Below are 14,912 nucleotides of genomic sequence, written 5' to 3' on the forward strand. Positions count from 1 at the left end.
AATACGAGATAATAAGAGAAGTGACTCGTGTATTTTTTATAGATAATGAGTTATATTTTTTATGTCGACATTGTTTGCTTTGTCAGGCGAGAGTAATACAACCTTAGCTCGTGTTATTTTTCAGGCCTCGCATGGTGAAGAAGCAACATCAACGAAGGAAATTTGTTACAAGTGTCTCGACGAAGGTTTTGTGGACGTCAAAGCATTAAACGAACTACCTCGTTTTTTCTTCTCTAGCTCCAATTAACCCTTCCCCCTTCGAATCCCTCTCCTCGAGGGATGGGCTAAGGTGGGTTCAGATGGGTATCAGTTCTCTCTTTTCGAGAGAATCTGGTTAAGACATCCTTGTTTGTTAAGCGAACTACCTAATTTTTTCCTTCTTTAGCTCCAATTAACCATTTAGATCTCTCTCTCCGAGGGATAGGCTAAGGTGTGTTCATATGGGTCTCGGTTCTCTCTTTTACAGAGAATCCGATTAGCCCTCCTTCTTCCTTTCGAACCTATCTCCTCGAGGGACGGGTTAAGGTGGGTTCTTGATCCTCTCGTTTACCTAGGATTTGGTTTAGACATCGTGGATCGTCAATTATTAAGTAATTTAAATCGAAAAGATAAAAAAAAAACTATTATTAAAAATAAATGAGTTACTTTATTCATTATTAATTGATTTAGAGATGAAAAAAAAGTGAATGAATAATTGAAAGTAAATTATTATTTTAACCGAAAAATTAAAATGAGTGGTTGGAAAGGGCAATACAGTAAGTTGAGCAGTACCACTTTTCGTTCTACAGCTGAATTAGCTCTTCGGAAGCACTAAACGACGACGTTTTGCCAGCTGTACCGGAGACAAATTTCACCGACGGCTCCATTAAAGACCAGATTGCAAAAGCCGCAATAAATTCAAGAAAGAGTCAAATCTTTTATCCTCTCAGATTCTGAGAATTCACGAGTTTTTCTTACAATTTCCAGTCAAATGATGAAGTAATTCCAAATTTCTTGAAACGAAAAAGTTGCAGAGATTGCAAAAAGGTTCCTCTTCTCGCTACCGAATCGGCACAGAAGATCAGAGAAGAAGTAGAAGAAGAAGCTGAAAATGAGTAACGATGCTAAGAGAAGCATTCAAGGGAATCTAATGGTGAAATCTGTGTCGGAGGATCGGAAACCGCTGGCCGTGGCGACGACTGGCAAGAAAATCGTTATAAAGAGTGCCGATATGTTTGGTGATGTGCAGAAGGAGGCCATCGATGTTGCCATAGCTGTCAGCTCTCTTTTCTCGATCGCTAATTTTCTTTTTCTTATTTTTACTTCGAGTTTTGTGTTTCTACTGTTGTTCTTTCTCACGATCCTCGTTTCTCTTGGGGATTTTGGTTTCAGGCATTTGAAAAGCATAGTGTAGAGAAGGATGTAGCAGAGTATATTAAGAAAGAGTTCGATAAGAGGCATGGACCGACCTGGCACTGCATTGTTGGCCGTAATTTTGGTAACGGATCTCTCTCTTCCTCTAAAATTTCAACTCAAATTTTTGTGTTTTTGCTGATTGATAGTATGCCTTCTGGCTTCAAGTTTGGTGGCGAAGGTTTGCATTGTGAATGGAATAGATCTATGCTTGTAGGTTGCTTATGATGAGTGTTTGATCTGGTTAAACTAGTCGAGTACTAAAAGGAGTTACTATTTCTAGATTGTGAATGTTCGATTTTTCACCTGCATTTGATCAACAAGAAGTCCTTCCACAAGATTTCATTTAATTGAGCTGATTTAGATTTGTAAAGTGTAACTTTTACAGGGAACATAAAAGTTTTTCTTCTCAAACTTTCACATTCCGTTTCCTTCTAACGTCTGATTTTAGTTTTTCATGAAATTTGAACTCAAAATCACCCTGGACTAATTTAGTGTTATGAGAGTGCGACAAGGCCACCACGGTGTGGCTTACGATTTTAATAAGTTGGATGTATGAGGGTGAAGTAACTCAAATCTATAAAAGTGGTTATTAGGGGCGTGCTGAATTTTGAATCCACATCCAACCGTTATTACGAATAGCCACATTATGGTGACCTCATAGAACCATTTTTTCATGTTGGAAAGTTAGATTAGTAAAGATGTAAATAGGTGAACCAAAAGTTACCTCAAAAAAGAAACTGATACCATTGTCCCTTCCGGCTTCTAGAAGTTAGAAACTCTTCCTCCTGAACATAAGAACCTCTTAATCCTTTGAGCTGACTCCTACGGTAGGTTCGACTAACGTTTCTGTAAGAGTTTTTGTTTTCGTTTTTGAGTTGGCAACCTATTCAATGAAGGTCACGCAGCCTAATGGGAAAGTGCTCCTTCCTTGCCCAGGGAGTGAGAGAGTCTAATCTGTCATCCATAACATTAGTCAAGTTCGTCCAGCACATTTATGTCCCTTTTTACGTCCATAATTTGACCAAGGTTTGAAAGTTCTTACAAATTGCTTTTAGTTCTTGCTAACCAAAACATATCCAGATCCGGAGACAGATTAGACATCCCAAATCATTCAACAAGAGAAAAGAATGGATTTGTTCATATTTGTTAGATCCCACATCGGTTGGAGAGGGGAACAAAGCATTCCTTATAACGGTGTGGAAACCTCTCCCTAGAGGACGCGTTTTTGAAACCTTGAGAGGAAGTCTGGAAGGGAAAGCCCAAAGAGGACCATATATGCTATTGGGCCGTTACAAATAGTATTAGAACCAGACACCAGGCGGTGTGCCAGCGAGGATGCTGGGTTCCCAAGGGGGGTGGATTGTGAGATCCCACATCGGTTGGAGAGGGGAACGAAGCATCCCTTATAAAGGCGTGGAAACCTCTCTCTAAAGGATGTGTTTTAAAACCTTGAGAGGAAGCTCGAAAGGGAAAACCCATAAAGGACAATATCTGTTAGCGGTGTCCTCGGGCCATTACAAGATTTCTTGCAACCTCTCGAGTGGTCAATGTCAATGTTATCAATATCTAAGGATTTGAGATGTCAATGGACTTGTCCATTCACTCTTTCAGCAACCAAACCGCGTAATTGCTCCATATAAATTCCTTTATCTTTGTGAAGAAATGCATTTTTACCATCAAGCTGATGCAAATACCAATCATGAGTTGTGGCTGTCAAGGTGAATAACGTGACATAAGTTGGTCATTTGAGGGTTTCAAAATTTATTCTGTTATCGTTATGAGAGAAAAAAAAAACATTCTTAACATCAAGTTGATGCAAAGCCAAAGCCAACGACGGGTAGTGGCAATCGAAACGAATAACGTGACATAAGTTGAGAATTTTAGGTCGATGATCCTTAATGTTGAATTTCTGTTGTTTTTATGGCAGGTTCATATGTGACCCACGAGACAAACCACTTTGTTTACTTCTACCTGGATCAGAAAGCAGTTTTACTATTCAAATCTGGTTGATAAACATGTATATTATGCAGATTAATGAATATGTTTAACTGATTATGATCATCGCTATTTAATCAAATGATGATATCCTTATGGACAAGACAATCTTCCCTTCTGCAACCATATTTTTTCTTTCTTATCTGTGGATTTTGCCTAATACACTCTAGCCTTTTGCTCTAGACATAATCAGCTTGTTCGCCTGTGTGAACAAAGCACTCGGTCGTTCAAAATCATGTTGATTGCATTTGGTGCAGTTCTATATTATTAGGAGTTTCAAAATGATGTATTTCACTGTTCTAATTCTTCTACATTATTTTTTAACTGACCTGTTACAAATTTGGTCTAGATGTTCAAATTTTCACTCCGCATTGTAGAATTATTATTATCTTTTGTGTGCCTTTGGTCCCTCGCTTCTGTTAGTTCGTCCTCATTCGAACCATTTCTTTGGAATATTACTGTCACTTGCGAAAGTGAAAATTTGTACCTACGACTTCAAATAGAGTTGTCTTAGTCGTTAAGTCATCACATATCATTTTTCAATGTTCTTTTAAGTACATCCAAGTTAATTAGTTTATGCCTAGACTTCGTATATCCAAGTTGATTGTGGGTTCAGTATGTTGCAGTCATTATTTTTTTAACTAATTGCGGTTAAATATGCTTTTACTGTGATGTCCCACATTGGTTAGGGAGGAGAACAAATCACCCTTTATAAGGGTATGAAAACCTTCCCCTAGCAGACACGTTTTAAAGCCTTGAGGGGAAGCCCGAAAGGGAAAGCCCAAAGAGGACAATATCTGCTAGCGGTGGATCTGGGTCGTTACAAATGGTATCAGAGCTAGTCACCGGACGATGTGCCGGCCTTCTCGCTGTTCCCCGAAGGGGGGTAGACACGAGGCGGTGTACCAGTAAAGACGCTGGGCCCCAAAGGGGGGTGGATTTGGGGGCAGTCCCACATCGATTGGATAAAGGAACGAGTGCCAGCGAGGACGCTGGGCCCGGAAGGGGGGTAGATTGTGACCTCCCACATTGGTTAGGGAGGAGAACAAATCACCCTTTATAAGGGTATGGAAACCTTCCTCTAGCGGACGCGTTACATTTACAAACATTTTTTACCTTCTCAGAATTAGACATTATTTTGTCCCCTCTAAGTATCACTTGTACAAAGATTCATTTCAAGTGATTAGGTAGGGACAAGATTGGAACCAATCATCTTTGGGTCATGGGTTTGATGAGTCTATCAATTTCTCCATACCGTTTCTTTCCCCTTATCTTTCTTTCACTATTCCTACATCGGGGATGCTTGACCGGTCTCAAACCATCTGAGTTAAAAAAGTGTAAAAGTAGGATAAAACGGATAAAACGGAAAATTTGAAAAATTAGAACGTCGGGTATGTAGGTAGAATTTACAAATCAACCTATTAATAATCGGTTAAAAAAACAATTAAAATTCTTACATAATACATTTCATTGAATTACCCTAGATTTTACTTAAAGAATTCTATAAAGTGAAATTCACACTTTTGGAATAATAATTAGTAAAAAAAAAAAAACAAATAAATAAAATAAATAGAAGAGAAATATTTTGCATTTGGAGGTAAAATATAACTTATAAGCCTAAATATATTAAAATATACACACTCGACCAACAAATTAGGGGTTCGATCCTCTACAACGCATAAAAACTCTTGAAATTTGGGCCAATTTAAGTGGGCTTGCATTTGCATTTTGGATCCAATTAATCACTGGGCTTATATTGGCCCAATTAGCAGATCGGGTCATACGAGGCCCAAAGAATTACGGTTTTCCTCGGTAAAAAATAATAATAATAATAATAATAAAAAAAAAAAAAAACCCGCCAGGAAATTGAACAGATCCTGCTCGCGAACTTTGATCGTCTTCGAAATCAGAACTGAAGTTAATCTCCTGTGGTTTCAATATTTCCATTGTTTTTTCTTTTTTTTTTTTTCCTTTTTCTTGTCTCGGAAGTCAAAATCACTTGAAGAAGATTCTCAAATTCCACATCAATGCCGAGCGATAATCATAGCTTGTTGAAAACGATTTGGTGTGGTGGACGTCTGTCATATGATGTGAAATTTTCTCACCGAGCTTTGATGAACAATGGCGGATTATGTCGGGACGAACAATGGAATTCAGATTTGCTGTTGCCAATGGAGTTGATGAATATGTTAATCGAAATCGAGAAAGTTGGGGAACAATCGTGTTGCTGGTGCTGCAATATCGGTACTCTACGACTAGTCCTGCTTTATTATCCTCATCAGTACTGCCGGATCATGTCCGCCATGGAAAATACACTGACGAACTTCATGACCTATATCCTCTTGCAGTGTCCATATCTGGTGGATGTTTCCTGGCATCTCGTCGTCAAGGAGCCAATTCTTCGACAATCGGAGTTGATAAGCGAACAGCATATAGTTTGCGATTAAGAAACAGCAACTGTGAGATGAGATGACTGGTAAATTATTCCATATTCTCGTTAAAGAAAATTTCTAATAGTTTTTCATTTTTTTCTCCGTCAGTAATTTTCTTACTGAGGTCGGAAATTTCACTTTTCTCACGATGCAATTCAGAGTCAGGCAGGCAATTTTAGTTAAATCTTCATAACATTATGCATGTTTCTTGTGTTTCTTGTGCTTTTTTTTTTGTTCCTACTGAGGCTGTTATTTCGAATTAGAAAAGCAAATTCGTTCTTATCGTTATGAAGATTCCATATCACTCAGTCGGTTGCATGACGGTCGTTTTCAGGTCGCATCAATTACTATATCATCGTCGTTGTGGAAATGGAGTTTGATTGTAATGTAGAATCTTGCATTGGTGTTCCATGTTGTAAAGTATGCACGCCACTACTGTTGCACGCTAGGTGTTTGATGTAACGTCTCTGCATAATTTGGTTACCCCCTGCATAGTTTTTTTTCCCTCTTTTTCTTCTTTTCAACAATGAAAGTCTCAACTAATCAACTCTTGGCATAAAATTGAATTGTCTCTTGACTGGCTGAGTAGTAAGCTGTATTATATACATAGTAGGTTTGAATCTCTATACATAGTTTGGATTACAATAGTCTTATAGCCAAAATTATCACTAAAACTCTTGTTTGATAACAATTTTGTTTTTAGTTTTCTGTAGTTAAAATTTAGAACTCAGGCTGGTTTCCTACTAATGTCTTGATTATGATTTTCATATTTCTTAAACCATTTGAATTCTTAGTCAGATTCTAAGAACACGAACAAGTTTTTGAAAACTATTTTTTTAATTTTTGAAAACTATTTTTTTAATTTTTGAAACTTGACTTGGTTTTTGAAAACATCGGTAGAAAGTAGATCACAAAACAAAAAAACTTATAGAGGACAGTAGTGTTTTATTTTTTAAAATCCAAAAAACAAAACTAAATGGTTATCAAACGAGGATTAAAAAGTTAAGTACTAAGAGTCATTATCGAAAATTCTACTTTTTGTTACAACTTAACATCTTTATTTTAACTTCCACCGATCTGCACCCTATGGGGAGGTAAGATGATTTGCATAACTTTTTGAATTCTGTTTGGATACTGAATGCAAAGAGCAATCAATGCTTTAGTTCTTTAATGATGAAAAGTTATTATTAAATGAAAATGTAGTGAAGCTTGCTTTCGGTTGGCAGAAATGTTGGGATTATATTCAGTTGACATAGGTTCATTCCCTGGAAATTAGTTGAAGGGTCAGCAATCAGAGGACATAAAAAGGCAGTGATCTTAAACGACATTTCATTAAATTTAGTCTAAAGAGTCTGCAGAAGAAGCATAAAGCCACGCTGTTCTTTAATTGTTTGACATTATTTTGCTGCCTTTCTTGCACACAGGTAAGGAAGCTGGATTCAACTTTTAATGATCTCTTCCCGTTTGAGTTTGACAGGTAAGACAATTAGATTTATACATCATCTTTGCCTCACTAACATGCACAAAGTCCTTAAATTTAGCGAAGCCTTTATTTATTTTTTTTCTTAATGGAATACCCAACTCCCAAGACAGGAACATTTATCAGAGGTTTTGTATGATTTAGGTGCTGCTTGGGAATAATGATATGAAATTGTTTTGGACTTTCCAAAACAATATTTGGCTGTTTACTACAGTAAACCAGATTGGATTCTAAATCTTCTAAACTTGTTTCCGGTTGAGTTGATTTGAAAGTTCCTGAACTTGAGAAGTTCTTTGAACAAAGAAATGAAGATTGAAAATACGTGTATAGCAACAGGATTGATTTACATACTACTTCACGAAACAACTTTTAACGAGTTCATTTAAAAATCAAAGGAATTTAAGAAGAAATGAGTTCAAACCATAGTGACCACCTACCTAGGATAAAACATCTTACGAATTTCTTTGACAACCAAAACCAGTTGAGGTGTGTGTACTCACATATATAAAAGATTGTTGTATAGAAAATATCCCAATGGTATTGATGGAATTATATGATTATATTAGAAATTTGTCCTTCCAAGACGTCTAATTTTCGAAGCTTTGAGTGAACTTGATTAGGAAAAACTCTTGGAGTTTGGGCTATGGGTCTGAACAGGCACAAAGTTGGACATTTTTGGTTAGATATCTTGGTTCAGCATTGCTTTATACCATTAAGAAAGAAGAATCAAGCTAGTGTGATGAGGTATATACCAAATTCCAAGGTATATAATATCACGTCTAAGTTTAAAAGTTTTTACCATAAGTTGAAACAAAAAAAATGTTTTCTCAGAAAAAGAAAAAAAAACAAACCCATCAATTTGGCTACTTCGCCACCATAACTGAAGATCTAGCCTTGGGAAATGACTATATTGTCCTACATTGTATATAATGATGATTTGAAGAATATGAGAGCTGTATTGTTGAAGGTTTGTTTATGGATCCATGCATTTGCATGTACGAAATACACTGTGGCATAGCGCACGTTTCATTTGTTGTCTCAATGGTCACACACACACACACACCACACAACACATGGCTGGTCTATTACTGTGCTTCCATATGCCTCTGCCATTTTTTTCGTTATATAATTTCCGATCGTTTGAAAGGGAAATTTCATTCATTGATATGGCACCAAATTCTCCACCAAAAAAATCACTATCTCAATATATTACAAACTTATCCCAATTCCAATTTACCTAATAAATCAAACAAAATAATAGGCTTTGAAGAGAAATGAAGATAACTATAATATATAGTATAGCTTCCAATTAAATCCTAGTTACAGTTGTATCATTCAAAATTAAATCTGAATTTACGTGTCTTGTTTTTGAACAGGCGGTTCTTTGAGAAATTCAGGACCTTCCTCACGTATGGCTGTGTGGTTTGCATGTACAAAGACGTTATCGGTGTTTTTGCCTACCAAGTCTTCGGCTTTGATTGACTCCAGTTCCCAATCTGTATTGAAGACCACTATTAAGATTGAGACCACACATGCCATCTGAGCTGCCAAAAGCCCATAGCAAAGACCCACAAACCCAAACTTCCAAACAAACGCCGACAAGACGGCCACCGGCGCCCCCACCATGTAAAATGAACAGAAGTTTATTACTGCTCCGATCCCTGGCCTTGCACTTCCCCTCAGAATCCCGCAGCTTGTTGTTTGTGGGCAATTTGCTAGCTCGCACAGCCCGACTATTGGCAGAACCGCCATTGTCAGTTCTAGAATTTCCTCATCTTTTGTGAAAACTCTCCCCCATGTCCTTCTGCCGATGGTGGTCAGTGAGAGCCCCATCAATGAGCCCACCAAGGCCAATCCTATCGCCACCACCCCTGCCAGTCGGGCCTTTTTGGGCCCGCCGGCACCAAGCTCGTGGCCAACTCTGGTTGAAACAGCGGCACTGAGAGCCGTTGGTAATGTGTACATTAGCGAAGTTGTTTGGATTACAATGCCTGAAGTCGCAAGTGCAATCCGCGGGTTATAGAGGTACCCAGTGAGAATGGTCATGAACTCATACCACCACCATTCCAAGCAGACTCCTAGACAGCTAGGAATGGCCAACTTGATCAGCATTCCCCAATCCTCCCCCACCGTGGCGGCGCTTTCGGCAGTGCTGCTTTTCAGTGGCACAAATAGATTAGCCTCCTTGGAAGAGGAGGTGGAAAGAGTACTGCGAGTGTTGAATGTCAAATAGAGTAAAAGGAAGAAAAGGGTATTGAAATTAGCTATAAAATTGGAGATAGCAATCCCACGGATTCCAAGATCAAGAGAGAAAGTCAAGAAAATGGCAATGGGGACATGTAAGAGAATAGCCAACAAATTACACCACATGACAAGCCACGTGGTGCCTTTGTTTCTTAGGTAAATACGCAAAGGGTGGAGAAGACTATTCAATACCAAATCAGGGACTGCGAAACGGCAATAAACAGCTGCAATTCTAGTGATTTCTGGGTTCTGGTGGAGGACCAACATTAGAGGCTCCAAATTGAGCCAAAGAAACCCAATGGGGATACTAGCAAAAAGCAAAATGAGAACCGTTCTTTGTAAAGTGAGAAACGCAATGGAGGAATTGTGAGAGCCAAAGGCCTGGCTGCAGAGTGGCTCCATTCCCATGGCTAAGCCTGAGAGAATTGAATAGCCAGTTATGTTTGTGAAGCCGATGGCCAAAGAACCGGCGGCGAGATGGAGAGTGCCAAGCCGGCCCATGCAAATAACAGAGATCATGTTTTTTAGATAGCCCACTAAGCCGATTGCCAAAACAGGGAACCCAATGTCAGCCATTTGCTTCAGCTCGTCCAGCACCTTCAAAACAGACTCCAGAGAAGAGTTAGCAAACAGGTAAGCCATTAATAATATATAGTTCTATTATTTTAGTTATTATTCTCTGAGAAGATTTTTCTTCAAGAATTCGTACCTCTGCCATTGTCGGGTACTTTTGGAACTTCTCTTCTGCAAGCATATTTTTTCCTTCCTTTGCCACCTTGGTTCTTTTCTCTGTGCTCATGAAAGAGGGGGAGGGAGGGATAGAGAGAGAAAGAAGAAAGCAAAGTGAGTGTTGGGCATGCAAGAAAGAAAAGATTTTAATTTATAGAGATGGGAATTGGACCAATTTTGTGGGGGTCTCTTTTATATGCGTCTATGTGACACATTCTTTCATCTCTTTAAGATGCATGAAGGCCCTTCTTTAGTTTTGCTCCCCATTAAAAGTTCTAGGAGGAAAAAAGGAACTCCGTTCATCAAGTTAGTGTGGGGAATAATCGACCTTTTCCGATATTTTCTCTTGTCCATTTTGAAGCTAAGTTTTTGTGACTCAGATTGACACCAGGTAGTTGTCTTTATATTTATAGACAAATGATCTCCTCTATTCTTAGTTAATATAAGACTTCGGTCGCACTCCCGACATTACAAAGAATAGAGAGCTGAATAGTGTCTTAATTTTAAAATCATGTCAAGAAACTTTTGGTTTGTGTATCTTGTTCGTATGTTGATGAAAGCTCAGATATTATGTCGTTCGAATGTTCAAATGGACTCATGAGTTAAAGTTTGTATAACTTAGGCCGATTCCTCGTGATAATTTATATGCTAATAAAATATTCTATAGGCTCTCTTTTTATAGACAAAGTTGGCATTAAGTTCTATATGGGCATGGGGTATTATATGCTTGATTTGTATAAAACATGCATTTCTTGTTTAAACCATGTGATAAAGTTGAAAATAACATAAAAAAAATACCCATAATTTTATGGAACTTTGGCACTTTCCAAAATTAAGGGAAACATATCCACTTCTCTATTGGTAAAACGATCATGCTTATTTTAAGTTTTAAAATAATGCCTTGATTTCTCTTCACGTGGGAAAAGTGTTCTTCATAGTCGAATAGGTTTTTAGTTCCATAATTATCCCATAATTTCTTTAATGTTTCTGATACTTTTGAATATGACGGTACATGTCGCTCTTATAGCATTCAGATCAATCAAATCTCCAAATTTTACTTAGAATCATTTTTTTTACTATTTGATTGTAGTTAATAATAAGTTCAGTTTCAGCACGGTTTTAAATATATTAGAAGTTGAATTATGAACGTTTGCCTTTCGAATAGTCCCTAAAACAAACATAGGTATTTGCATTTTGTGGGAGAAAGAAAGCATAAAAAGAAAGTGGAGCTTTCTTGTTGGAGTTTGCAAAATTCAAAGAAAAGAACATGTTGTAAATGAGGTGCCTAAAGCTCAATAAATGGGGAAAGCTTATGCAATTTCTTGCCTAAAGTTTGGTTTGTTATTATTATTTTTAGAAGCGCAGCCAAAAGTTTGGTTATACATATTAATCAATAGTCAAATTGAATTTGTCACAACACCACATGTTGTACGTCTTCTTATGAAGTTAGTGCTATATGTACAGCCAATATAAGGTATATTTCAACTACCAATATTGTGGGGCTCATTGTTTTTCCATTCATGTAGCTTTCCTTACCACGTTTATCTCTTCCACTTTTCTCGAACCAATTTGATGATCATATTTTGATGGTTATTGTTCTTGAGTTGATTCAACGGTCAAGAAAACAAACAAATTGATTCAGGTATGTTTGAAGTTGAGTCCAAATCCATAATAATGGTTTGTTTAAAATATTCATACTGTGAGATCCTACATCGATTGAAAAGAGAAACGAGTGCCAGTGAGAATGTAGGGTCCCGAAAAGGGATGGATTGTGAGATCCTGAGGAATGAGTGACAGTAAGGACGCTGGCCCCAAAGGGGTGGATTTTGAGATTTCACGTAGGTTGGAAAGAGGAACGAAACATTGTCTATAAGAGTGTGGAAATTTTTCCCTAGCAGACGTGTTTTAAAACGAGTGGCAACAAGAACGCTAGACTTCAAATATGGGTGGATTGTGAGATCTTATGTCGGTTGGAGAGGGGAACGAAACATTATTTATAAGAGTGGAAACTTTTCCCTAACAAACGCCTTTTAAAAATCTTGAGGAGAAACTCGAAAGAAAAAATTTGAAAAAACAATATTATAATGGCACTATATATTTATATATATATATATATATATATATATATATATTTCCATATAATTTAAAGCCTAAAGTTGATTTATAAAGAAAAGATTGTTAATTTTATTTAATTAAATGCCTTTTTATGGATATTGATTGCTTAGGTTTCTCACAAAACTAACGTCCTTTCATAGCAATCAAATTCTTGCCTCTTCTTTTCATACCAAATCAAAATGCTCCCACAATTCTTATCTCCCCACCAATTAATCATTCAACCACTATTCATATAAAAATTAGATTTCATGACTCAAAATTTCACGTAATTTTATGAACTCGACTTCAAATTAAGCAAACGCACATGTAAATATAGGTTCGACTTTTTGATCTCGAATTATACGCAAACATAACTAGTGAATCACGTACACCTTAACAACCTTTCTCCGATAAAAATCTCTTTTAATACACTAAACTACAATCAAAATAAGGATCAAGATTATTGATCGCCTTTTTTGGATGTCACACACAGACAAGACCATCCATGTGCTGTCGATTTGGGTTAAACGAACGTCGATAATTATTACACCCACTTGAGATAATCTTGTCTATCCAAAATTTCATTCCATCACTTCTTTCTTTACATTAATAGATGGGATTTCTCACCTTATAATTAAAATATATATATATATATATATATTAGTAATGGAACTATAGAAATAAATAAATTAAAAAAATAAAAATAAAAAATAAAATTGGTTGGTTGAAACGACGCCGTATCGAACTGTCACAATCCTCCTATAATTATTTATTATTTATTTTAAATTTTCCATTAAAACGGAATTTATTGTTAAAATGCCATTTCTTTGGTCCCAAAGTCTGAGGCACCGAATGGGAAAACAAAGAAACTCAAACCACCGACACCTTTTCTGCCGTCTCCCCCAATGAGTAACAAAACGACACAGTTTCAATTTCAACAAAATAATTCATTATTTATTTATTTATTTTCTAACTTCATTTAAAATTGTTTTATTTCCCCTTCCTTTTTCTATTAAAATTCATGTAGGTGCAGAAATAATTTATGATAATCGAGAATCAAGAAACGGGAAATTAAATTTCCCGTTTCGGTTATGGTATACGTAAGAAGGTTCAGACTCAACTCGTCAATAAGTGGTTTGTAAACGTAAAGGTTCGGACAGTACTTAAAATCATTGAAACTGTATATTTTGATATCAAAACAAATTAATGGATGATGGATCGTCATTTGTGTTTATGTGAATTCGTTATCTAAATTTGTTGTCGTTAAAATTGGAGGGAGAGAAATGAGACGAAAAGAAATTAAAATTTGTTGTCATTTGTTGTCGTTATCTAAATTCCCGTTACATGATCACGTTATTTACTTATCTTAAAGTGAGAAGACTCTGAAGTGTCCTTTGTTCGATATTTATTTAGGGCATGACTCTGATATCATGTTAGATAAACACGACTCTCCACAATGGTATGATATTGTCCACTTTGAGCCTAAGTTCTCGTGGCTTTGCTATGGGCTTCCCAAAAGGTCTCATACCAATGGAGAGAATATTCCTTCGTTATAAACTCATGATCATCTTCTAAATTAGCGTCGCGAGACTTTCATCATCCAACACTTTTAACATAGGATTACTTCATGTCAAATACGCTTAATTTTAAAGTTTTTATGATTAAAATACCGAAGAAAAAAAAAATCATACACTCAAATAGTATCAATTTATTCATACGGTTGATTTGACATAAATTTATTATATTAAAATTTATCAAAATAAACAAAATTCATGACTATATAATTATATACGTGCAAGTTAAGAACATTCTAAAGTTTATGATATAGAAAATTATTTAATTATATATATTTCCAATTCGTTTTTTAAATATAGATTTTCTACGCCGGTTCTAACTAGTTCTCTAAAAGATTCTGACACACGACAAATTAAATGAACATCTGTATTAATATTATCTATGGACGATTAGGTTATTTACTCAGTATTTTTATACTTACCATTTTTTCCTTTCTTTTTCAGGTGTTCGTAAGTTATCCGTTGAGGTAGTGGAGCGTTTGAGAGCAGTGCCGATACAGAAAGAGAGTCTGTCCATAGCGTCAGTCCATTTTTACTATTTTAGAGTATTTCCTATTTTGTTTTATAACTGTATTCTCTGTCAATTTCTGGGATGATATCATCTTAGGATTAGATTTAATTTTGGACGGTTGACTTCCTTTTCTTATTTTAAATTTTATCATTTTTTTTATTTTTTTATTTTACTTTCGTTTTTTAGTCACAATTTAATTTTCGAAATCTAAAAAATTGGATTCGTGACGTATATAATTATAATTCAAACGTTAGGCAAGAAGTTTATTTGAAATGGGTCCCAAAATCAAATCACTCGTCCAAATTAATCTTTGTTGAACTATTAACATCGTTGCTTTCATGTCAATTAATTAAAAGAAAGGAATAATATATATATGTATATATATATATATATATATATATATATATATATATATATATATATATATATATATATATATATATATATATATATATATA

General features: G+C 36.0%; 2 protein-coding genes and 1 long non-coding RNA gene across 3 annotated transcripts; 2 read left to right on the forward strand and 1 right to left on the reverse strand.

Annotated features, from left to right (window-relative positions):
- Positions 1–878: 878 nt before the first annotated feature.
- Positions 879–3,516, forward strand: LOC111806499 (dynein light chain 1, cytoplasmic-like). Its single transcript, XM_023691842.1, has 3 exons — positions 879–1,255; positions 1,372–1,477; positions 3,323–3,516. The coding sequence occupies exons 1-3, from the start codon at positions 1,091–1,093 to the stop codon at positions 3,403–3,405; spliced, it is 354 nt and encodes a 117-aa protein (XP_023547610.1). The 5' UTR covers positions 879–1,090; the 3' UTR covers positions 3,406–3,516.
- Positions 3,517–5,259: 1,743 nt separating this feature from the next.
- LOC111806636 lies at positions 5,260–8,760 on the forward strand. Its single transcript, XR_002816848.1, has 4 exons — positions 5,260–5,634; positions 5,739–5,866; positions 7,247–7,299; positions 8,679–8,760. It is a non-coding gene; the product is annotated as an uncharacterized LOC111806636 (long non-coding RNA).
- LOC111806635 (protein DETOXIFICATION 55-like) lies at positions 8,563–10,769 on the reverse strand. The gene is made up of 3 exons (XM_023692014.1): positions 10,448–10,769; positions 10,256–10,335; positions 8,563–10,143 (listed from the first exon to the last, which is right to left on the reverse strand). The coding sequence occupies exons 1-3, from the start codon at positions 10,488–10,490 to the stop codon at positions 8,656–8,658; spliced, it is 1,611 nt and encodes a 536-aa protein (XP_023547782.1). The 5' UTR covers positions 10,491–10,769; the 3' UTR covers positions 8,563–8,655.
- Between the last annotated feature and the right edge of the window lie 4,143 nt (positions 10,770–14,912).

This window comes from Cucurbita pepo, chromosome LG12 (assembly GCF_002806865.2).
Source record: "Cucurbita pepo subsp. pepo cultivar mu-cu-16 chromosome LG12, ASM280686v2, whole genome shotgun sequence".
In the NCBI taxonomy this organism is placed as follows: domain Eukaryota; kingdom Viridiplantae; phylum Streptophyta; class Magnoliopsida; order Cucurbitales; family Cucurbitaceae; genus Cucurbita; species Cucurbita pepo.